This window comes from Castor canadensis, chromosome 8, assembly GCF_047511655.1.
Source record: "Castor canadensis chromosome 8, mCasCan1.hap1v2, whole genome shotgun sequence".
Lineage (NCBI taxonomy): Eukaryota > Metazoa > Chordata > Mammalia > Rodentia > Castoridae > Castor > Castor canadensis.
This window is the reverse complement of record NC_133393.1, coordinates 24387212-24410279: the sequence shown is the minus strand read 5'-3', so window position 1 is coordinate 24410279 and position 23068 is coordinate 24387212. Positions and strand designations below refer to the sequence as shown.

Genomic DNA, 23068 nt, shown 5'->3' with positions numbered 1-23068 from the left:
TAAATACCTAAACCAGCCTATAACATTGTAAACAGTACCCACAGTTAGCAACTACTTCATCTGGCATAAAGGTGCCTGAGGATTGAAAATTTTCTGTTTCAAACAATGAGCTCATGAAAAATCCAAATACTTTGCCCTTACCAGTTTAATCATTCCCAATGAGCTCACAATCAGAAAACACATGCTGTCTATGAACTTTCCTTTTCCTTTCTTTTCCAGGTACACTCACAGCCTAAAGATACTAGAAATAATTTCCTTTGGGAACAGATTTACTGAGTGACACAAATAACCATCCACACAGAAAGGAGAAAGTTGGGGTGGCTGGAAATAAATAACAGACATTCAAATTCATCAGATGGTTCAAAAGAGGTTCCTAGTTTTCCTAAAAGTCCATTTCAGGGTCACAGATGTTCAGAGTATGAAAAGATGGTGTATAAGATTCCTCCATGAGAATTCCAAAGGGATGGTAACTTAGGTTCAGGTTCAGTCAATTCAAGAATCATGTTTGAAGATGAGGGTATAAAATTCACCTAGGGGCACCCTAGCACTCTCCAGTTCCAGAAAAGATTAATCTACTTCTTCAATGGTAGGGCCTGTGGTAGCCCTTCCAGGTGTATACCCTGTTCCACAGGTAGGCCCAGGGCATCCTCCTTGGTAGAGTTTTGTGATGACGGGGTTACACACCTGCTCCAATTCCTTTCTCTTATGATCAAACTCATCTTTCTCGGCCAGTTGATTGGCCTCCAGCCAGGAAAGGACTTCAGTACATTTTTCCAGTATTTTCTTTTTATCAGAATCACTAATCTTACCCTTCAAACCTTCATCACTTACAGCACTCTTCATGTTAAAAGCATAGGATTCTAAAGCATTTTTTGCAGAAATTTTCTCCCTCTGGACCTCATCTTCAGCTTTGTATTTCTCTGCATCCAGAACCATGCACTCAATCTCCTCCTTGCTCAGGCGGCCCTTGTCATTGGTGATGGTGATCTTGTTGGCCTTTCCTGTGCTCTTGTCCATGGCTGTGACGTTGAGAATACCATTGGCATCAATGTCAAAGGTCACCTCAATCTGAGGAACTCCCCTGGGTGCAGGAGGTATTCCAGTCAGGTCAAAGCGCCCCAAGAGGTTGTTGTCTCTTGTCATGGCCCTCTCGCCCTCATACACCTGAATCAGCACCCCAGGCTGGTTGTCTGAGTATGTGGTGAAGATTTGAGTCTGCTTGGTGGGGATAGTAGAGTTGCGCTTGATTAGGGTAGTCATCACACCTCCAGCTGTCTCCAACCCTAAGGATAGGGGAGCTACATCCAACAAAAGCAGATCCTGTACCTTTTCAGAGTTATCACCCATCAAAATAGCTGCCTGTACTGCAGCTCCATAGGCTACTGCCTCATCTGGGTTGATACTCTTGTTGAGATCACGACCATTGAAATAGTCCTGAAGTAGTTTCTGTACCTTAGGGATGCGGGTAGAGCCCCCTACTAAAACAATGTCATGGATTTTAGCTTTATCCATCTTGGCATCCCGAAGAGATTTTTCCACAGGCTCCAGAGTGCCCCTAAACAAATCTGCACACAACTCTTCAAACCGGGCTCTGGTGATGGATGTGTAAAAGTCAATGCCTTCAAAAAGTGAATCAATTTCCAGGTTGGCCTGTGTGCTGGACGACAGGGTCCTCTTGGCCCTCTCGCAGGCTGTGCGCAGACGCCTCACGGCTCGCTTGTTCTGGCTGATGTCCTTCTTGTGCTTCCTCTTGAACTCCTCCACGAAGTGGCTCACCAGCCGGTTGTCGAAGTCCTCCCCGCCCAGGTGCGTGTCCCCGGCTGTGGCCTTCACCTCAAAAATTCCATCATCTATGGTCAGGATAGATACATCAAATGTGCCTCCACCCAGATCAAAGATGAGGACATGTCGTTCTCCCTGACCTCCTTTATCTAAGCCGTAGGCAATGGCAGCAGCTGTGGGTTCATTGATGATCCTCAGCACATTTAGTCCTGCAATCACACCTGCATCCTTGGTGGCCTGGCGTTGAGAGTCATTGAAATAGGCTGGTACAGTGATTACAGCATTGGTGACAGTGTGACCCAAAAAAGCTTCTGCAGTCTCCTTCATCTTTGTTAGTACCATTGAAGAAATTTCCTCAGGATAGAAAGCTTTCTTCTCCCCTTTATAAGACACCAGCACCTTGGGCTTGCCTCCTTCATTAATCACTTGAAAAGGCCAAAGTTTCATATCTGACTGTACAACAGGATCATTATATTTCCTGCCGATCAGACGTTTGGCATCAAAGACAGTGTTCTGAGGATTCATGGCTACCTGGTTCTTAGCTGCATCTCCAATGAGCCGTTCTGTGTCTGTGAAGGCCACATAGCTGGGGGTGGTTCGGTTGCCCTGGTCATTGGCAATGATCTCCACCTTGCCATGCTGGAACACCCCCACGCATGAATAGGTGGTGCCTAGGTCGATGCCAATGGCTGTTCCCTTAGTAGTAGCCATGGTTTTCCGAGGCCTGTGTAGAAATAATGACATATTATTTTGGCAGAGTGCTTTTAATTTTATCTATCTGTTTAAGGTAGCAAATGATTTTACTGGAAGCCACTTATCAATCATTGGCTTTTCTAAAACATACAAACATAAGAATAAACACTGAGTTGGTGGAGTGGCTCAAAGCCTTAAGAGCTGCCTAGCAAGCATGAGGCCGAGTTCAAACCCCAGTGCCACCAAAAAAAAAAAAAAAAGGGTTTAAAACAAACAAAACTCACTAACCCTTACAAAACAGGAAGAAGTTCTAGAAAGAGAACCTGTAAATGTTTTCCTTTGTACCTAATATCTGTACTTCCTCACACTTTTTTTTTTTCTTTTTTCATACTGGGGTTTGAACTCAGGGCCTCAACCTTGAGCTACTCTGCCAGCTCTTTTTTGTGATAGGTTTTTTTGAAATAGGGTCTCGAGTAACTATTTGCCTGGGCTGGCTTCAAACTGCAATCCTCCTGATGTCTGCCTCCAGAGTAGCTAGCATTACAGGTGTGAGCCCCCAGTGCCTGGCTACCCTGTTGTATTTCTTTAATGTCTACTGAATGTCACACGCCATTCAGTCTGAACTCTGCCCCACAATAAGTTTGAAATCTTGAAATCACTGATGACCTTAACTATAATCCTTTAATTTTTACTTTTTGACAGAGTCTTGCTGTTACCCAGACTGGGCTGTACTGGGGATCCTTTGGCCTCAGCCTCCCCCAAGTGGCTAGGATTACAGGCTACCATCACCCCTCCCCAACAGAACTCATTTTTTCAACATTAATTAAATTTTATTTTTGAGACAGGGTCTCTGAATTTGAATACTCTTAGTATCCCACATAAGTGGAATCTTACCATACTTGTCCTTTTGTGGCTTGGCCTATTTCACTTAGCAATAGTATCCTCAATTTTCATCCATGCTATGGCATGTTTTGGAACTTCCATTCCAAATGATGGTCATTACATGTATATACCACCTTTTGCTTACAAAGTAATCTCTCCATGAACACTTGGGTTGCTTCCACCTTAACACTACTCTTAATAAAGCAGCTATATTCAGGTGTATCAAGACCTTGCTTCCATAGCAGAGTGCTTATCAGACATGGTAGCCAGTGTTCTGAGTCACTCAAAGGAGGTAAAAGGAAAGTGGGTGTATATTGTCAATTTCTCACAAGGCAGATTCAACTATCCTGTTCCTATGTACTATATTTTACTGTGGGGTCATCCCTGTCTTCTGCTAAGATTAGATTGTGTTCTGGATCCCTAATGGACATTTAACTTTCACACGAATTCTGGTACCTTGCTTGCTCTCTGATTGATTCAGGCTGCTCTAAAGATGGCCCCTAGGAACCCAATCAAGATCTAACAAGATTCTCTCCCCCAACCCCCCACTGAAGCTTGAACCCAAGGTCTCTCCCCTTTGTTAGGAAAGCGCTGTAATTTGAGCCACACCCCTAGCCCTTTTTACTTTAGTTACACTGATCTCAGCTTCCACATAACTGGGCTTACAGAAGAGCCACCATGACTACCCACTCTTACAAAATTTCTAAGGAGTAGGGCACTACAAGCAAATTTCTCTACTTTTTATTTTTTTTAAATACACGATCGTGGTTTGGTCTTGAACTCACTGTGGAGCTCACGATGGTCTCCAACTTGCCATCTTCCTGCTTCCTACCTCAGCCTCCCCAGTACTAAATTACAGGTGTGGACCACCATCTGACATCTATCCTTCTTTTGAATATTATCCCTGTATTCTGGAGCCAATAACAACAGGAAAGGTCTTAGGGTCTTTTCCGCACCCACGCGCCCCCACCCTCAGCTCGTAGCCTGTACCCACAACTCTTTCTGGCAGCTCTGAATAATCCAGCCACACTATATTCCTCCAGGGATCCTCTTTCCTTGCCTCCACACTCAGAATTAAAACAACTAGGAAACTTGGAAGCACCTTTAAAAAAAAAAAAAAAAGACCTATGGGTCTCATATATAACAATCAAAGCTCTCCTAACTCACCTATTCTCTCGCCGCCGTCGCTCCAGTTTGGAAACTTTAAAATTACTAAACTCCAGCAACGACCAAACTGCTCAGCTGGCGTCCCCCCACCCCCCACCCGCCCGGCCCTGCAACTTTGAGCGGGCACTGCCCTACTTACCCTGATCCCTAAATTAGCCCATTAAGTCAGAGACAGCAAAGCCATTGTAACGCTACTGCAAGGGACCGCGTCATCAGACCCGCCCCCAAACCCCTCACCGAGTCAGCATACACCTCCCCCCGCCCCCGCTTCAACCCCCCAGTCCTCCACACACCTCCAAGATACCACGCCAGTAATTCCCACTATATCACGCACAAGGGTTCTAGAGCCACAAGCCTACGTTGACCCTTCCTAACACTTCAATTAAGGGGTAGTCAGCCATCATAGCAGGGAGACCCAGTCAACAACCACCTCCCACATCCGGTCCCCTTCAGCCGCTCACGTCCCCTCCAGCGAACCCCAGAAGCGTCTGGAGAGTTCTGGGGAGGGCGGCACCCTCGCCTCCCATTGGTCCCAAGGAGGCCAGGGCAGGACTGGAGGCGAAACCCCTGGAATATTCCAGTCGCAACAGCCTCTCCGAGCACGGTGATTGGCTGAACAGGAAGCAGGCGGGGCTCGACGACGACTTATAAAAACCCCGCTGGCTGCGCGGCTAGGAAGAGCGAGCCTGGGTAACTGCTGGGATCTTCTCGGGGATTTTTGTCGTGAACCAGAGCGCTTTAACAGAGCGGGGTCTGTCGGTGTTGCAATCTCAGCAAGGATCGAAGCTTTCCTTAGCGGATCCCGTCGGCAAACTCCAACCAGAACCTCAGCGCGGAGCCGAGGAGAGGCTGCAGGACACCGACATGGCCAAAACCACGGCGATTGGCATTGACCTGGGCACCACCTACTCCTGCGTGGGGGTGTTCCAGCACGGCAAAGTGGAGATCATCGCCAACGACCAGGGCAACCGCACCACCCCCAGCTACGTGGCCTTCACCGACACCGAGCGACTCATCGGAGATGCGGCCAAGAACCAGGTGGCGCTGAACCCGCAGAACACCGTGTTCGACGCGAAGCGGCTGATCGGTCGCAAGTTCGGCGACCCGGTGGTGCAGTCGGACATGAAGCACTGGCCCTTCCAGGTGATCAACGACGGAGACAAGCCCAAGGTGCAGGTGAGCTACAAGGGCGAGAGCAAGGCGTTCTACCCCGAGGAGATCTCGTCCATGGTGCTGACGAAGATGAAGGAGATCGCGGAGGCGTACCTGGGCTACCCGGTGAGCAACGCGGTGATCACCGTGCCCGCCTACTTCAACGACTCGCAGCGGCAGGCCACCAAGGATGCGGGCGTGATCGCCGGGCTCAACGTGCTGAGGATCATCAACGAGCCCACGGCGGCCGCCATCGCCTACGGCCTGGACCGGACCGGCAAGGGGGAGCGCAACGTGCTCATCTTCGACCTGGGTGGGGGCACGTTCGACGTGTCCATCCTGACGATCGACGACGGCATCTTCGAGGTGAAGGCCACGGCCGGGGACACGCACCTGGGCGGGGAGGACTTCGACAACCGGCTGGTGAGCCACTTCGTGGAGGAGTTCAAGAGGAAGCACAAGAAGGACATCAGCCAGAACAAGCGAGCCGTGAGGCGTCTGCGCACAGCCTGCGAGAGGGCCAAGAGGACCCTGTCGTCCAGCACGCAGGCCAGCCTGGAGATCGACTCCCTGTTTGAGGGCATCGACTTCTACACGTCCATCACCAGGGCGAGGTTCGAGGAGCTGTGCTCCGACCTGTTCCGCAGCACCCTGGAGCCGGTGGAGAAGGCCCTGCGCGACGCCAAGCTGGACAAGGCGCAGATCCACGACCTGGTCCTCGTGGGGGGCTCCACCCGCATCCCCAAGGTGCAGAAGCTGCTGCAGGACTTCTTCAATGGGCGCGACCTCAACAAGAGCATCAACCCCGACGAGGCGGTGGCCTACGGGGCGGCGGTGCAGGCCGCCATCCTGATGGGCGACAAGTCCGAGAACGTGCAGGACCTGCTGCTGCTGGATGTGGCGCCCCTGTCGCTGGGGCTGGAGACGGCGGGAGGCGTGATGACGGCCCTCATCAAGCGCAACTCCACCATCCCCACGAAGCAGACGCAGATCTTCACCACCTACTCCGACAACCAGCCCGGGGTGCTGATCCAGGTGTACGAGGGCGAGAGGGCCATGACGAAGGACAACAACCTGCTGGGGCGCTTCGAGCTGAGCGGCATCCCTCCGGCCCCCCGCGGCGTGCCCCAGATCGAGGTGACCTTTGACATCGACGCCAACGGCATCCTGAACGTCACGGCCACCGACAAGAGCACCGGCAAGGCCAACAAGATCACCATCACCAACGACAAGGGCCGCCTGAGCAAGGAGGAGATCGAGCGCATGGTGCAGGACGCGGAGAAGTACAAAGCCGAGGACGAGGTGCAGCGCGACAGGGTGGCGGCCAAGAACGCCCTGGAGTCTTACGCCTTCAACATGAAGAGCGCCGTGGAGGACGAGGGCCTCAAGGGCAAGATCAGCGAGGCCGACAAGAAGAAGGTGCTGGACAAGTGCCAGGAGGTCCTCTCCTGGCTGGATGCCAACACCCTGGCCGACAAGGATGAGTTTGAACACAAGAGGAAGGAGCTGGAGCAGGTGTGTAACCCTATCATCAGCGGACTGTACCAGGGTGCGGGTGGCCCTGGGGCTGGTGGCTTTGGAGCTCAGGCGCCCAAGGGGGGCTCTGGGTCTGGCCCCACCATCGAGGAGGTGGATTAGAGAGAGGCCCATCCTCCTTTACCTTGTTCATCTTTGAGACAGACTTCTGGACTCCAGGATCTTGTTGTTGCCCTACATGTTACCTAATATTAATCCTCTACTCCTTGAGTTCATTCTGAAGTTAAATTGTAACCTGATGGTAACGGCTACTTGTCTTTATTGTATTTTTGTTGTATAACGGAATGTTCTTCATATTTAATGTTTAACGCTACAAGAGTATCTTTTGTTTTGTTTTCCATTTTTCTTGCTCTCTAAAAAATGAACCTTGCCACCCTGTGAGCAATATTTTGCTTTTTACAACAGGACAAAGTCAGTAGAATTTTTTTTTATATATTTAAAGATGAAAAATGATGAAACATCACGAGAGGGGTTATGTTCAGGCTGCCAAGGGAATTTCTGCATTTGGCCCTCACTGAGGAGGTAAATTAGAGACACTCCTTCCACTGACCATGTTTGTATTGGAGATAGTTGAGACTCCAGATACCGCTCTTCCATATTTCTTTTCTCACTTATGTTTGCAAAGTTGAATCTAATATTTTTTGTTGACCCGCTGAACTTGCTGTTGATCCAGTTCATAAATATGGAGGTGAATTTATACTGCCATCTTTTGTCAATTGTCTATTTCAATTACTGCTACTCAACTCTGGTTAACTTATTTTTGGTTATTTAAAAATAAATTTCACATTTCGAATGATATCTGCTTCTTTCATTTTGAGATCAGAAAGGTCTGCATAGGTCTTTCTTACAGTGTTGGAAATTGTATTTTTTTCCTCAGGTAAGGAAAGGGATCTGGAGAGCTAGGCATTTGTGGTCCATTTAAGTTAATTAAATATCTTTGGGCCAAACAAAGCCCTGCTGGTCCTGGGGGGTATAGCTCAGTGGTAGAATGCTTGCTTTGCATACACAAGGCCCTAAAATCATTCCCAGAACTGGGAAAACAAACAAACAGGCCCTGCTGTTTGAATGGGTTGAGCATGTGGGTCCAAAAAAAAGTCACCTGGTATGGTGGCCTGGGGCTGGTGAGGATATGGACCCATGTAAGGATGAACTCAAAAGAGGTGTGTGGGGGGAGTGGTAAGGGGGATGTTCTTTCTAAAATGAGAAGTAAAAGTGAGCAGATGAGGGTACAGCTCTTGTTTCACCAAATTCACTACTCTGATCACTAGTTTTCATCTTTTATTTTTAATTTTTTTTTTTTTCAATTTAAGGCTGGGTTAGTTAAGCTTCACTAGCCAAATAGAAGTGATATGTAACTTTATTTGTGGTGTGCTCTGTCACTGAGCTGCAACCTCAGCCCCAGGGGCTCACGCCTGTAATCCTACTTGGGAGGCTGAAATTGGGAGGATCAAAGTTCAAAGCTAGCCCCAGTAAATACTTCAAGAGACCCCATCTTCAAAAAAATAACCAAAGCAAAATGGCCTGGACGTATGGTTCAGGTGGTAGATTGACTGCCTTGTAGTTGAGAACCCCAGTCCTTCAGAAAAATAATTAAAAAATAAAGTGGAAGTTTTAGTTCAATTATTTGTTCTTAAGTTATTTCTGAAATAATACCAAAATAGAAAGTATACATAGTGTTGTCACTTAAATTCTAAGTACCCTAGTCAGTATGTTAGGAAGGTGTCACCTGACAATATGGTGCCTCAATAGCAGAAGGACCTTATTGGAGTGCTGTAATGTAGCAGGCACTGTATGGGGGCCTCACGCATTATTCTTTCTTTTTTTGCAGTACTGGGGCTTGAACTCAGGGCCTTGACCAACTCTACCAGCCCCTTTTTTGTGATGGGTTTTTTCAAGATAGGGTCTTTCAAACTACTTGTCTGGGCTGACTTTGAACCATGATCCTCCTGATGTCTGCCTCCTGAGTAGCTAGGATTACAGGTGTGCACCACCAGCTCCCAGCTATCATGCATTATTTTCTTAATCCTCATCTTACCTCACTTTTAGAGGCATCACTGACTTGCACAGGTGAACACAAAGGGAAACATAAATTAGGGCTTAATTAAAGTCACTTAAAAGGAACACTGGTTCAGCAAAGATGTTGAACCTGGATTCCAACTCAGGCCTTCCTGGAGGTGTTTGCCTCACTGCCCCAAGTCCACTGGATTTAGTTTAAGCTTGCCTGGTTATAGATTATATTTTTACATTAGGTTTTGCAATCAGTTACCCATTTTACCTTTATTATATATAATCCTAAACAATTATACCAGATATACAATAGCAATGATGATAAAAATTTAGTATTTGTTAATTTAGACCAGAGAGGAAAAACTCTGAAGCCCTGAACTAGGAAGACCTAGACACAGATTTCCCTATAGTGCACTTTTTTCCATTTTGAGATACTGCATTCCATAGCTGCTAGCATCCTAGAATAAATTGCCCCGAAGTCTTGCTGGAATGCACCTGCCACAATCTCTGAGCTTAGGTAATAAACCTTTTTTATTTTATTTTTTTGTAGTACTGGGGCTTGAACTCAGTGCCTACACCTTGAGCCACTCTACCAGTCCCTTTTTTGAGAAGGGTGTTTTCAAGATAGAGTCTCCCAAACTTTTTGTCTGGGCTGGCTTCAAACTGCGATCCTCCTGATCTTTGCCTCCCGAGTAGCTAGAATTACAGGCGTGAGTTACCAGTGCCCCTTTAAAAGTCAGTTGTAGAGCTGGACACTATAGAACCTATACTCCCAGCTACTCTGAGAGGCCTGAGGTGGAAAGATCCCTTGAGTCCAGGAGATGGAAGCCACTCTGAGTGACACAGGGTAAACTCCATCTCAAACAAACAAAACCCAAACTAGCTGTATCCTAATTTGAAACTAGGGCTGGGGATATACAATGGTAGGGCATGTGCTTATATGTGTAAGGCCATGAGTAAGGCCTGCCCTACATCAAAAAGGATTATTTTTGGAACTAAATAGTAGTGATGGTTGCATAACACTGGAGGTATTAAATACCAGTAAATTGCACATTTCAAAATGGTTATTGTGTGTGTGTGTGTGTGTGAATGGGGTTTGAAATCAGGGATTTATGCTTCCAAAGCAGGCACTCTACTGCTTGAGCCACAACTCCAATCCATTTTACCCTCATTATTTTGAAGCTGGTTGTAGAGAACTGTTTTCTCAGACTGGCCTGGAACTTCAATCATCCCTATTTCAGCCTCCAAAGTAGCTAGCATTACAGGCATGAGCCACCAGCACCTGGCTAAAGTGGTTATTTTCATTATTATTCTTCATTTATTCACATGTGCATACATTGTTTGGGTGCACACCAAACACCCACCAGGTTCCTGTGGCTCACTCCTATATTCCTAGCTACTCAGGAGGCAGAGCTCAGGAGGATTGTGGTTCAAAGCTAACCCACGCAAATAGTTTGTAAAACCCTATCTCGAAAACACCCAACACGTAAAAGGGCTGGTGGAGTGGCTAAAGGTATAGATCCTGAGTTCAAACCCCAGTACCACCAAAAAAAAAAAAAAAAAGAGAGAGAGAAAGGAATAACCCAAAATGTGTGGTGACGCATGTAAACCCAGCACTTGGAGGCCAGCCTGGGCTACATAAATAGTCCCTGTCTCAGAAAAAAAAAAAACTGTCAGGTTTTTTTTGGTTTTTGTTGCAGTACTGGGGTTTGAACTCAGGACCTGAGTAAACACCTTCAGCCACTTAACCAGCCCATTTTTATGAAGGCTTTTTTTGAGATAGGGTCTCAGAAACTATTCTGGGCTGGGTTTGGACTGAAATTCTCCTGATCTCTGCCTCTTGAATAGCTAGGATTACAGACATGAGCCACAGGTGCACGGCTAGTTTCCTTTGAAGGTGAACTATCACTTTGCTTCAATAGAATCTACCTTCTGGCTGGGTGCCAGTGGCTGGTGGAGTAGCTCAAGGTATAGGCCCTGAGTTCAAAGCCCACTACCAGAAAAAAAAATAGGAAAAAAAAAAAACTATCAACATTACATAAAAGTACTTTGTGAACTGATGTATACTTCAAAGTCCATCAAACCATTCATTAACCTGTCATTTGGGAAAAAAAAATCCAGTATTATGAGCATAGAACATACTGTAGCTTTACATACTGGTGGAGCTTTCCTTGGAAGTTTAGAAATAGAAAAGAAATCTGATCCAAGCCTAGCTTTCCTGCCAGTCAATGCAGACACATTGGCTCATGGTAGCTGAACTGTAGAACTATGGACTCTGGGCACAAAGTAAATCAATCTTCATGGGGCTATGCATTTGCTACAGGACCTCCTCCTCCCCTTTGGAGCTGCAGTATGAATAGAGTGACTCTAAACCAATAGCCACTTCCCACACCTTTGGGAAGGGTGGGGAGGATGTTGGTGAAGGGCAGAGATCAGGAATGATCAAATCAGAGATCAGGACAGAGGTTTAAAACCAGCCTGGGCAACAAAAGCAAGACCCTATCACAAAAGTTCCCAACACAGAGAGGCTGGCTAGTGGAGCAGCTCAAATGGGAAGCACCTGCCTAGCAAGCATGAGGCCTTGAGTTCAATCTCCAGTGCCTGCAGACCAAAAAAAGAGAGAGAGAGAAAGCTCTTTTGGTCAGATTAGTTATGGTCATTAGATATTTAATTAATAAATCAATACAATTTTGGAATTCTTGGTTTTCTTAAAGAAAAAAAAAAGTCAATATAAGTCATTACTTGCCTGAGCACCATAACAGAGAGTACATTGAAGATCACTTTGTGAGCGTCAGGAGATCAGGAATTGGAAAATTAGCAAAGAGAAGGCAGTGCCATCAATGGAAGAAGAAACTTTGGGAGGAGAGTATATAAGGAAGTATAACTGTAGGTGTGGATTTTTTTTTTTGTACAGGGGGTTAAAATTAGGGGCTTGTGCTTGCTAGGCAGGTACTCTTCCACCTGAGGTACCCCAAAAATATTTTTTTTTTCTTTTTGGTGGGACTGGAGTTTGAACTCAGGGTTTCACATTTGCAAAGTGGGGCTCTACTTCTTGAACCACACATCCAGTCCAAGAATTTTTTTTTAAAAAGCAAATATTTTCCATGATTCCAATTATCTCTTGCCTTCCTAAGCCAGACCTCAGAAGGTGTAAAGCTATGGTAATAAGACACCTTTGCTTTTGAACCCAGGATATTGCTTTATCCGTAACATATGCTTACTGTTATTTCTAGTCTTTGGGGTTCTGTCACCCTCACAACAACAAAATAACTATTTTATACACGTGAGAGAAGTAGGAAGAAACAGGTTTTTGGGCTGAAATAGAAGATGGTGTAATTTCAGGGGAGGAGCCAATACTGGGACCTGTGAAAGTGTGAGCCTTACATAGAAATAAGAAATGTGACTGCCATCAGTCCTGAATCTACTCACCTCTACATCCCTCCAACAGAGTCTCCCCGAGGATACCCCTTTTCTTGCCTCCGGCCACCCAACTTTCCAATGTGTCCCTCTGATAAATAAGCTAGAGTTCCACAGCCAGGACACATTGAGAAACACCCTGGAACATCCACTTAAATAAGGAAAAACAGGACTGTAAAATAGACACGGTGTACATGTGTGTGTGGGGGGGGTACTTGTGGGAACTTGTGGAAGAAGGGAGGGTGAATGGAGATTAAGGTGAGGGTATATGGTGGATGAACTTCATATAGTTACATGAAACAGAACAAAGAAATCTCTTGCAAATTCTTTAAGTGGGGCGGGGAGGGAGGTAGAGGGCAAGAGATGGTGGGGACCAATGTACAATATAAGCCTATTTGGAATTGTCACAATGAATCCCCCGACCCCGTACAACAAATATATCCTAATAAAAGAAAGAAAGAAAAAAATTAGCTAGTGTTCAGTTGGTGGCCCATATCTATAGTCCCAGCACTTGGGAGGCTGAGGCAGGAGAATCCTGAGTTCAGGACCAGCCTGGGCTACTCAGCAAGCTGTCTTTAAAAAAAAAAAAAAAAAAGCTAGCTTGACAGAAACGCTAAATAGTGTGGGAAAATGCAAATACCAGCCAGGCCTCCTGATCCGCCTTGGGCTGAATGGCTACCCCACCCCTTGTTCCAGCCTGTTGCAGTCCATCAGGCCTGGGCACCTTTGCTCATAGTACTGGCTCTGCCAGGAACTTTATGTAGTTTTCTGGTCATTATTCTTAGGAACACTGCTCAACAAACAAACTACTCCACCCGAATCTCCCTACCCCCCACCCAACCCTGCCCTAGAACATCAAGCTTAGTCAGAACTCTATATTTAATATCCAGAATATTTAGTGAACTATGTGCTGGCCTTGCCATAATAACAGGGCTCCCTCTCCTTTCCCTTATTTCTGACTAAGCAATCAGTCTAGAGGGGCAGAGAGGAAGGTTTGGGAGAAGCTGGAAGGTGAAGAAGAAGCTTGTGGGGGGTGAGCACAGGGGGAGTGGCAGCCAGGAAGGGAGTCCCTGACTGGTCACAGACCTATGCCTATACTCTCAGACGCCTGACATTCTTTCTGTAATGTACCTCCCATTGTAGTCTATGACTGGAAAGGCAGAGTGATAGAAAAAGCTTTATTAACCTCAAGTCTATGTGTTAGAAGACTGAAGGCTCTTGCCTTTCAACTACCATCTTCTCCCTTGCCCTAACAGAATCTTTTACTTTTTATTTTATTTATTTATTTATTTTTGTGGTACTGGGGTTTGAACTCAGTGCCTACACCTTGAGCCACTCCACCAACTCTTTTTGTGTTTGTTATTTTCAAGATAGGGTTTTGCGAACTATTTGCCTGGGCTGAATTCGGACCAAGATCCTCCTCATCTCTGCCTCCTAAGTAGCTAAGATTACAGGCATGAGCCACTGGCACTTGGCAAAACTGTTGTCCCTTCCCCTTCCTTTTTTTTTTTAATTGGTGGTACTAGGGTTTGAACTCAGGGCCTCATGCTTGCTAGAGTCCTTGCTAGGCAGGGACTCTACCACTTGAACCACTTTGCCAGCCCCACTTTTTTATTTTCTTAAGGGAGAGTCTTTATATGATTTTTTTTTTTTTTAAGGAAGGGGATGTGGGAAGGAATGTGGGTCTCAGAGAGGTGGTTGCCTTTGTTGGCCAATGTTTTAAAAAAACAGCCTCTTCTAGAAAGAGATTGAGGAAGACTATAGAAAGTGGAGAGATCACTCATGCTCATGGATTGCTAGAATCAACATAGTAAAAATGTCTACATTCCCAAAAGTAATCTACATGTTTAATGCAATTCCCACAAAATTCCAATGACATTCATTAAAGAGATTGAAAAACCTACCGTTAAATTTATATGGAAACACAAGAGGCTACGAATAGCCAAGGCAATACTCAGTCAAAAGAACAATGCTGGAGGTATCACAATACCTGACTTCAAACTATATTACAAAGCAATAACAATAAAAACAGCATGGTACTGGCACAAAAACAGACATGAAGACGAATGGAACGGAACAGAGGACCCAGATATGAAGCCACACAACTATAACCAACTTGTCTTTGACAAAGGCGCTAAAAATATACGATGGAGAGAAGACAACCTCTTCAACAAAAACTGCTGGGAAAACTGGTTAGCAGTCTGCAAAAAACTGAAACTAGATCCATGTATATCACCCTATACCAAGATTAACTCAAAATGGATCAAGGATCTTAATATCAGACCATAAACTCTAAAGTTGATACAGCAAAGAGTAGGAAATACTCTGGAATTAATAGGTATAGGTAAGAACTTTCTCAACGGAACCCCAGCAGCACAGCAACTAAGAGATAGCATAGATAAATGGGACTTCATAAAACTAAAAAGCTTCTGCTCATCAAAAGAAATGGTCTCTAAACTGAAGAGAACACCCACAGAGTGGGAGAAAATATTTGCCAGCTACACATCAGACAAAGGACTGATAACCAGAATATATAGGGAACTTAAAAAAGTAAATTCTCCCAAAATTAATGAACCAATAAAGAAATGGGCAAGTGAACTAAACAGAAATTTCTCAAAAGAAGAAATTTAAATGGCCAAAAAAACACATGAAAAAATGCTCACCATCTCTAGCAATAAAGGAAATGCAAATTAAAACCACACTAAGATTCCACCTCACCCCTGTTAGAATAGTCATTATCAGCAACACCACCAACAGGTGTTGGCGAGGATGCGGGGGGGGGGGGGGGGGGGGGGGGAAGGAACCCTCTTACACTGCTGGTGGGAATGTAAACTAGTACAACCACTCTGGAAAAAAATTTGGAGGCTACTTAAAAATCTAAACATTTACCTACCATATCATCTAGCAATACCACTCTTGGGGATATACCCAAAACACTGTGACACAGGTTACTCCAGAGGCACCTGCACTCCCATGTTTATTGCAGCACTATTCACAATAGCCAAGTTATGGAAACAGCCAAGATGCCCCACTACTGATGAATGGATCAAGAAAATGTGGTATTTATACACAATGGAATTTTACGCAGCCATGAAGAAGAACGAAATGTTATCATTCGCAGGTAAATGGATGGAATTGGAGAACGTCATTCTGAGTGAGGTTAGCCTGGCCCAAAAGACCAAAAATCCTATGTTCTCCCTCATATGTGGACATTAGATCAAGGGCAAACACAACAAGGGGATTGGACTTTGATCACGTGATAAATCAAGAGCACTTAAGGGAGGTATGAGGATAGGTATGACATCTAAAAAACTAGATAGCATTTGTTGCTCTCAACGCAGAGAAACTAAAGCAGATACTTTAAAGCAACTGAGGCCAATAGGAGAAGGGGACCAGGAACTAGAGAAAAGGTTAGTTTGAGAAGAATTAACTTAGAAGATAACACATACGCACAGGAAATCAATGCATGTCAACTCCCTGTGTAGCTATCCTTATCTCAACTAGCAAAAACCCTTGGTCCCTCCTATTATTGCTCATACTCTCTCTTCAACAAAATTAGTGATAAGGGCAAAATAGTTTCTGCCAGGTAGCGAAGGGGTGGGGGGGAAATGGAGGGGGTGGGAGAAGGGGGGAGAAATGACTCAAACATTGTATGCACATATGAATAAAAATAAAATAAAATAAAATAAAAAATAGCCTCTTCTAGGGGCTCATGGAGTAGCTCAAGTGATAGTCTGCCTAGCAAGCCTAGCAAGTGTGAGGCTCTGAGTTCAAGCCCCAGTACTGCCAAAAAAAAAAAAAATTGCCAAGGGCTGGTGGCTCATACCTGTAATCCTAGCTACTTAGGAGGCAGAAAGCAAGAGGACTGCAGTTCGAAGCCAGCCTGGGTAAATAGTTTGTGAGACCCTATCTGGGAAAAGATCCAACACAAAAAAGGGCTGGTGGAGTGGCTCAGGGTATAGGCCCTGAATTCAAACTCTAACACTGCAAAAAAAAAAAAAACCCCTCTTCTGGAATGTGGACAGTGTACATCTTATCTCCTTTACATAGCTCAGGAAGAGTTGAGTGGATAAAATTTTCTGTGTTGATTAAAGTGACTTATGTCCTTTTTTGCTGTGCTGAATTAAACCCCAGGGCCTTGCACATGCTAGGCAAGCACTCCACACCGAGCTACATCCCCAGCCCTTGGTTTTTTGAGACAGGGTCACATTATGTAGTCCAGGCTGGCTAGAAGCCAACAATTCTCCTGACTCCCTCTCTCAAGTACTGAGATTACAGGCATGTGCCATCATGCCCAGCCTAGCCTGTGTCTGTTTTTTGTGGTGATATGGTTTCTGGCAAGCTTTCTTCCAGGTGTGGCCTTCTCCAGGAACTTGGGACTAGGGAGTGCTCAGGAAGGGAGTTTTATACATTCCTTGCTGTTTTTTTTTTGGTGACATTGCAGTTTGAACTCAGTGTTTGCTAGTCAGGTGCTCTTACCGCTTGAGTCACTCCATCAGCCCTATACATTCCTTGTTAATGTTAATGTCCAATTAATTTACAAGAAGTAGGCTTCGCTGGGCAGCTAATACTTAAGAGAGCAGGCAGAAGAAAACAGAAATTTCTGAGAATTGGGTCTCATAGGCACTTTCACTTCCTTTGTGTCCCTTTGCTTTCTCTTATTATTTATTTATTTTTTCAGTGCTGAGGGTTGAGCCCTCAGGACCTCTGCATACCTCATTTTAGCGAATAAAACAATCAAGTTAATGAACCAGTATGAGGAGTAAAAAATGGTTATGAGGAGACATGTAGGTCCAATCACCAGTTCTGTAATTAACCTATCTTCTGGGTGACTAGATCAAGCCACTGACCATCTTTCATCTTTTGTGCTCATTGTGGAAAATGAAAAGGTTTAGCTGAATGGCTCTGGCTTAAAAATCTTATAGAACAAGCTAGGCGCCTGTGGCTCACACCTGTAATTCTAGCTATTTGGGAGGCAGAGATCAGGAGGACCATGGTTCAAAGTCTGCCAGGGCAAAGAGTTGGAGAACTTATCTCGAAAATACCTTACACAAAAAAGATGGTGGAGTGGTTCAAGTGGCATAGCGTGTGCTCAGAAGCATGAGGCCCTAAATTCAAACCCCAGTAACACCAAAATAAATAAACAAATAAAAAAGAATGGGAAGCAGGGCTTGGTGGTACATACCTATAACGCCACCACTAGGGATGCTGACATTGGAGGATCATGAGTTTGAGGCCAGTTTGGGCTATATAGTGAAGACCTGCTATAGAGCACCTGCCTTGCAAGTGTGAAGCCCTGAGTTCAAACTCCAGTACCACCAAAAGAAAACAAAAAGAAAATTAAAAATAAACACCTACTTTAACAAAACAAAAAAAACTGTTAGACCGAAAGAGGCACAGAATGAGTAAGTGGGGAGACACCAGGACAGGGTTTATTGTGGAGAAGTGGTCCTGCGGAGGGGATCCTAAGCAAGAGAGGTGGAGCCCGCAGCAGCCTATAGAAAGTGGGTAGATAAAAGGAGGTGGGTGATGTCCTAGGAAAGTCACTGGGCAGAATAATCCTCAATGTCCCTCTGACCCTACTGAGATAATGGCTTGTGGGTGGGTCATGCCTTCTAGGCCAGGTGGGAAGTTTCTGGTACATGAATAAAGTTGATGTTTATTTTCCTTTAGGGTCAGGTGGAAAGTTTTCAATAAGTCACCTTCAAATGGGAGAAGGCCCATTTCTAACATGGCTTCCTTTTGTTCACCCCAACAAAAACAAAACAAAAAGAATGGGGAAATGAGCCTGGGAGTATAGAACACCCCAATAAAATAAGGGAGAAGGGAGCAAACTTCTGAGCACATATTTTGTAACAGGCACTTAAGTGTTGTCCTATTAATCCTGATGCCATTATCCTGTGAAATAGATAGAGTTAATTCTATTTTTTTCTTCTTCTTCTTTTTTTTTTTTTTTTTTTTTGTGAAACTGCAGTTTGAACTAGGACTTCATACTTGCAAAGCAGGTGCTCACTTGAGCCACACCTCCAACTCCATTTTGCTCTGATTATTTTGGAGGATGCAGTCTCCAAACTATTTGCTTGGGTTGGCCTCGAACCTCCATCCTCTTGATCTCAGCATCTCAAGTAGCTAGGATCATACCTGTTAATACCTGTGTCCAGCTGTTAATTCTATTTTAGAGATGAGCATATAGAAACTTATGTTGTTTAGTCAATTTACAAATACTTCATTTTTATTAGTGTATATTAATTGTACAATGTGGGGGGCGCTTCACTGTGGATTTTCTATACATGCATTTAATATACTTTGATTGATTGTTAAAAAGAAAACAAAGTAGAACACACATGCAAGCCCAGGTCTTCCTCTTCCCAGAGTTCTTTTTATGTCATTGGGAATCTCCAGGGTTCCCCTATCACTGAAGCCCTTCCAATTTGGTTGCTATGAATGCCTGTGTTAGGCCAGGCACCAGCGGCTCACACCTGTAAATCCTAGCTACTCAAGAAGCAGAGATCAGGAGGATCATGGTTCAAACCCAGCCCTGGCAAATAGTTCGAGAGACCCTATCTAGAAAAACCCTTCACAAAAATAGGGCTGGTGGAGTGGTTCAAGGTGAAGGCCCTGAGTTCAAGCCAAGCCCCAGAACTGAAAAAAACAACAACAAAAAAATGCATGTGTCAACCAGGCATTGGTGGCTCACATCTGTAATCCTAGCTACTTAGAAGGCAGAGATCAGAAGTAGAGGTTCAAGGCCAGTCCCTGCCAAATAGTTTGTGAGACCCTATCTTGAAAATACTCAACACAAAAAAAGGCTGGTGGAGTGGCTCACGTGGTAAAGCATCTGCCTAGCAAGTGTGAGGCCCTGAATTCAGACCCCCCCCCCAAAAAAATCAGTACTCTTTCGCTTTCTTCTGGACTAACTTAAATTATAACCTTTTTTTTGTGATACTGGAGTTTGAACTCAGGGCCTCACACATGCTAGGCATATAACATCTTTTAAACTAGTAAGATTGATGAGAAAACAGTACTGTTTCAGAATCCGAGAAAACAGAGAACAAAAGATTTCACAGCATCAGGCTGAGGAAGGCTGTCTGCCTACAGTTAACTGCTGCAGCAGCCAGTGTTCTTGGGACCCTTTGTCTCTAGTCCCTGACCCCCACCCCCCAACCAAAGTACCAAACAGCCTTTCCACTTTTGGAAACCTGAACTCTGTTCCTTCCAAATCTGGAACTAAATTAAAACCTAATTCCAAATTTAATCAAAGTTCTCTTGGGGATGGGTGTGTTTGAACTCAGGGCTTACAAGCTTGCAAAGTAGGTATTCTAGCACTTGAGCCACACCTCCAGGCCAGTTTGCTCTGGTTATTTTGGTTATGTGTGTGTGTATGTGGGGAGGCAATCTAGAAAGCCCAGGCTGGCCTTAACCCTTGATCCTCCTGATCTCAACCTCCCAAGAAGCTAAGATTACATGTGTGAGGCATCGGTACTCAGCTAAAACCAGGCCTTCTTTTCGTTTGTGGATTGTTTTTCTGTTTTGTTTGTTTGTTCGTTTGTTTTGAGACAGTGTCTCATTATGTAGTCCAGGCTGGCCTGGAACTCGCTATGTAGCCCAGGCTGGCTTTGAGCTTTCAGCTGTTTTTTTTTTCACCATTGAGGTTTGAACTTAAGGCTTCATACTTGCTAGGCAAGGGCTCTACTACTTGAACCACTCCACCAGCCCTTTATTGTGTTGGGTATTTTTGAGATGGGGTCTTGAGAACTATTTGCCCTGGTTGGCTTTGAACCTTGATCCTCCTGATCTCTGCCTCTTGAATAGCTAAGATTACGGTATGAGCCACTGGTGCCTGGCTGGGCACTGGACTATTTATTTTTGTGGTACTAGGTACTAGAGCTTGAACTCAGGGCCTTCACCTTGAGCTACTCCACCAGCCCTGTTTTTGTGAAGGGTTTTTCAAGATAGGGTCTCAAACTATTTGCCCAGAATGGCTTCAAACCACGATCCTCCTGATCGCTGCCTCCTGAGTAGTTACAATTACAGGTGTGAGCCATCTGTGCTTGGCTAACTATCTCTTGAGCCACTTCCCCAGCCCCTCTTGGGCTTCTTATAGTCAGTCACCTTAGACAGCAATTAAACCTGTCACTGGGTCTCTTCCTTGGGAAGTAGCCAGTGTAAAAGGAATAACAAAATTCAGAAGACCTAGTGGGTATAGCTCATTGGTAGAGCATTTGACTGCAGAAGACCTCTCCTTGCCAAAAAAAAATGGACAAGGAAGGACTAGAGCTAGTAGTAGAGCATGTGCTTAACATGCATATACCATGGGTTTGATTTCCAGCTCCAATTAAAAAAAATTATAGGCTTCCAGGTCAGTCCTCAGAGAGACTAGAAACAAAAGGTAGGTCAACTACGGCACCACAGACTCTGACCATGCTGTATAGCTGACTGATTCATGGACAACAGCATTTCCACTGGATTTTTTTTTTTTGTAGTACTGAGGTTTGAACCCAGGACCTCACACTTGCTAGGCAGGTGCTTTTTTTGGGTATTCGTGTTGGGTATTTTCAATATAGGGTTTTGTGAACTATTTACTCCAGCTGGCCTTGAACTTGGATCCTCCTGATCTCCACCTCCCCAGTAACATACATGAGCCACCTGTGCTTGGCTCCACTGGCTCTTTTTCTGCTATCCCAACAGAGCCATATTTACTGCCAGTCAGTGGAGACAGACATGCCTTTTGCTTCAGCCAATAGAAAAGTCTTCTCACTTGCAGATTTGGAGGGAAGGATTGAGTCCAGAACTGTCAATGGACGCAGTTAATGGTAAGGAGGCTTCTAGGGCTTCTAGAAGGAGGAATGAGTCTCTGTAAGTGCTGATATACAAGGCAACCAACATGGAAGTTTGGGGAATACCCAGAGTTGCAGAGAGTAATGGAAAATTCCTGACATTTGACCAGTTTGACTAGATTAGGGAGATGATTCATTACAGAACTATATCTGAATGTCAGAGAAGCTTTTCCCTATGTACTTACACACAAAGCCGTGTCTTTGCAACATAAGTTTAGATCAGCAAATTATAGAATAAACAAGTGAATACCCTTAGATTCCAGCAAGATGTTTTGATGCTAGACAAGTGTGTGTGTGTGTGTGTGTGTGTGTGAGAGAGAGAGAGAGAGAGAGAGAGAGAGAGAGAAGATGCCCATGGAGCAGTGTGCAAAAGTAGGATTCCTCCAAACATTGCCTCCTCTCACTTATATGATGTTCAAGATGAGTATAGCAATAAGTACTTTTCCCGCGAGTTAATTCAATCCTAATTGTTTAATGCCCACACATTTTCATTCCATGCACCTAACAGGGGATTTTGATTCCCTTACAAAGGATAAAAAAAGATAAATTACCAGATGTAATTGTACTCTGAACAGGAGAAAGGCGCTGGAAGCTAAGTGGAAAACCAGTACGCGGGTCCCAATTTCTCCCTCCTTACAGGACCACCCCAAGTTTGTCCTGTGGTGTGCGGTGCAGTTAAAAAGAGAACAGAGCACCCCACCCCTCCCGTGCAGGGTCACCACCCCATTCATTAATCTGAAAGTGGTAGTAGCCTAGGGGGCCGCAGGCAGGGGAAGAAGATCCGAACCGGGAAAGGTTACCGTGGCCTTACCTCCACCGTCTGAACCAGGAGTTGAGAGGTAGTAAGGAGTTGGGGGGTGAGGGGAGGGAGGGTCGCCGGGCCTCCAGGCTGGGAAAGGTGAGGTGAAGGGAGGAGCCCAAGAGGCATTAAAGCTTGCGAACTTTCTTTGGAAAGTTTTGTTTTTCTTATGCGAGGCTCCAGCCAGAGGCAAGGGGAGCGGCCGCGGGCGGGGCTGGGCGCCGCCCACCCTCCGTACCCACCACCCTGCTTGGAGCACGCTACTTCCTCAGGCTAAGGGGATCTTCTTAAGGACAACCGCTTGTTTACATGGTTTTTTTTCCACATCAAAGGCCAACGTCCTCCATTTTAAACCTAATGTGGGAAAAACGCCGCCGACAGCGAGCTGTTCTTAGGGAGGGCAGGCCGTCTGGCCTCTCTGTCACTCCCAGCAACGGCCCAATCAGAGTCTCCTTGGCATACCATTACCCCGCCTCCCTCCAGAAACACTCGGACTTTCTGTGTCCGGTAGTCACGTAGACCTAAATTCCACCTTATCCAAACTTGACACTAAGGGGCAATCAGCCAGCATCACCATGGAGATCCAGTCAACTACCACCTCCCACATCCGGTCCCCTTCAGCCGCTCACGTCCCCTCCAGCGAACCCCAGAAGCGTCTGGAGAGTTCTGGGGAGGGCGGCACCCTCGCCTCCCATTGGTCCCAAGGAGGCCGGGGCAGGACTGGAGGCGAAACCCCTGGAATATTCCAGTCGCAACAGCCTCTCCGAGCACGGTGATTGGCTGAACAGGAAGCAGG

At 45.5% G+C, this 23068-nt stretch overlaps 2 protein-coding genes across 7 annotated transcripts; one reads left to right on the top strand and one right to left on the bottom strand.

Moving 5' to 3' along the window:
* Positions 1-251: 251 nt before the first annotated feature.
* Hspa1l (heat shock protein family A (Hsp70) member 1 like) lies at positions 252-23043 on the bottom strand. Of its 6 annotated transcripts, none has more exons than XM_074082535.1 (2): positions 22285-23043; positions 252-2506 (listed from the first exon to the last, which is right to left on the bottom strand). In XM_074082535.1, the coding sequence occupies exon 2, from the start codon at positions 2491-2493 to the stop codon at positions 568-570; it is 1926 nt and encodes a 641-aa protein (XP_073938636.1). In that variant the 5' UTR covers positions 2494-2506; positions 22285-23043; the 3' UTR covers positions 252-567. The 6 variants fall into 6 exon arrangements, with proteins under 6 accessions (XP_073938636.1, XP_073938634.1, XP_073938637.1 ...); XM_074082533.1 differs by lacking the exon at positions 22285-23043 and adding an exon at positions 4818-5111; XM_074082536.1 differs by lacking the exon at positions 22285-23043 and adding an exon at positions 4955-5111.
* On the top strand, positions 5211-8008 carry LOC109689571 (heat shock 70 kDa protein 1). The gene has a single exon (XM_020168480.2). The coding sequence runs from the start codon at positions 5389-5391 to the stop codon at positions 7312-7314; it is 1926 nt and encodes a 641-aa protein (XP_020024069.1). The 5' UTR covers positions 5211-5388; the 3' UTR covers positions 7315-8008.
* Positions 23044-23068: the final 25 nt, after the last annotated feature.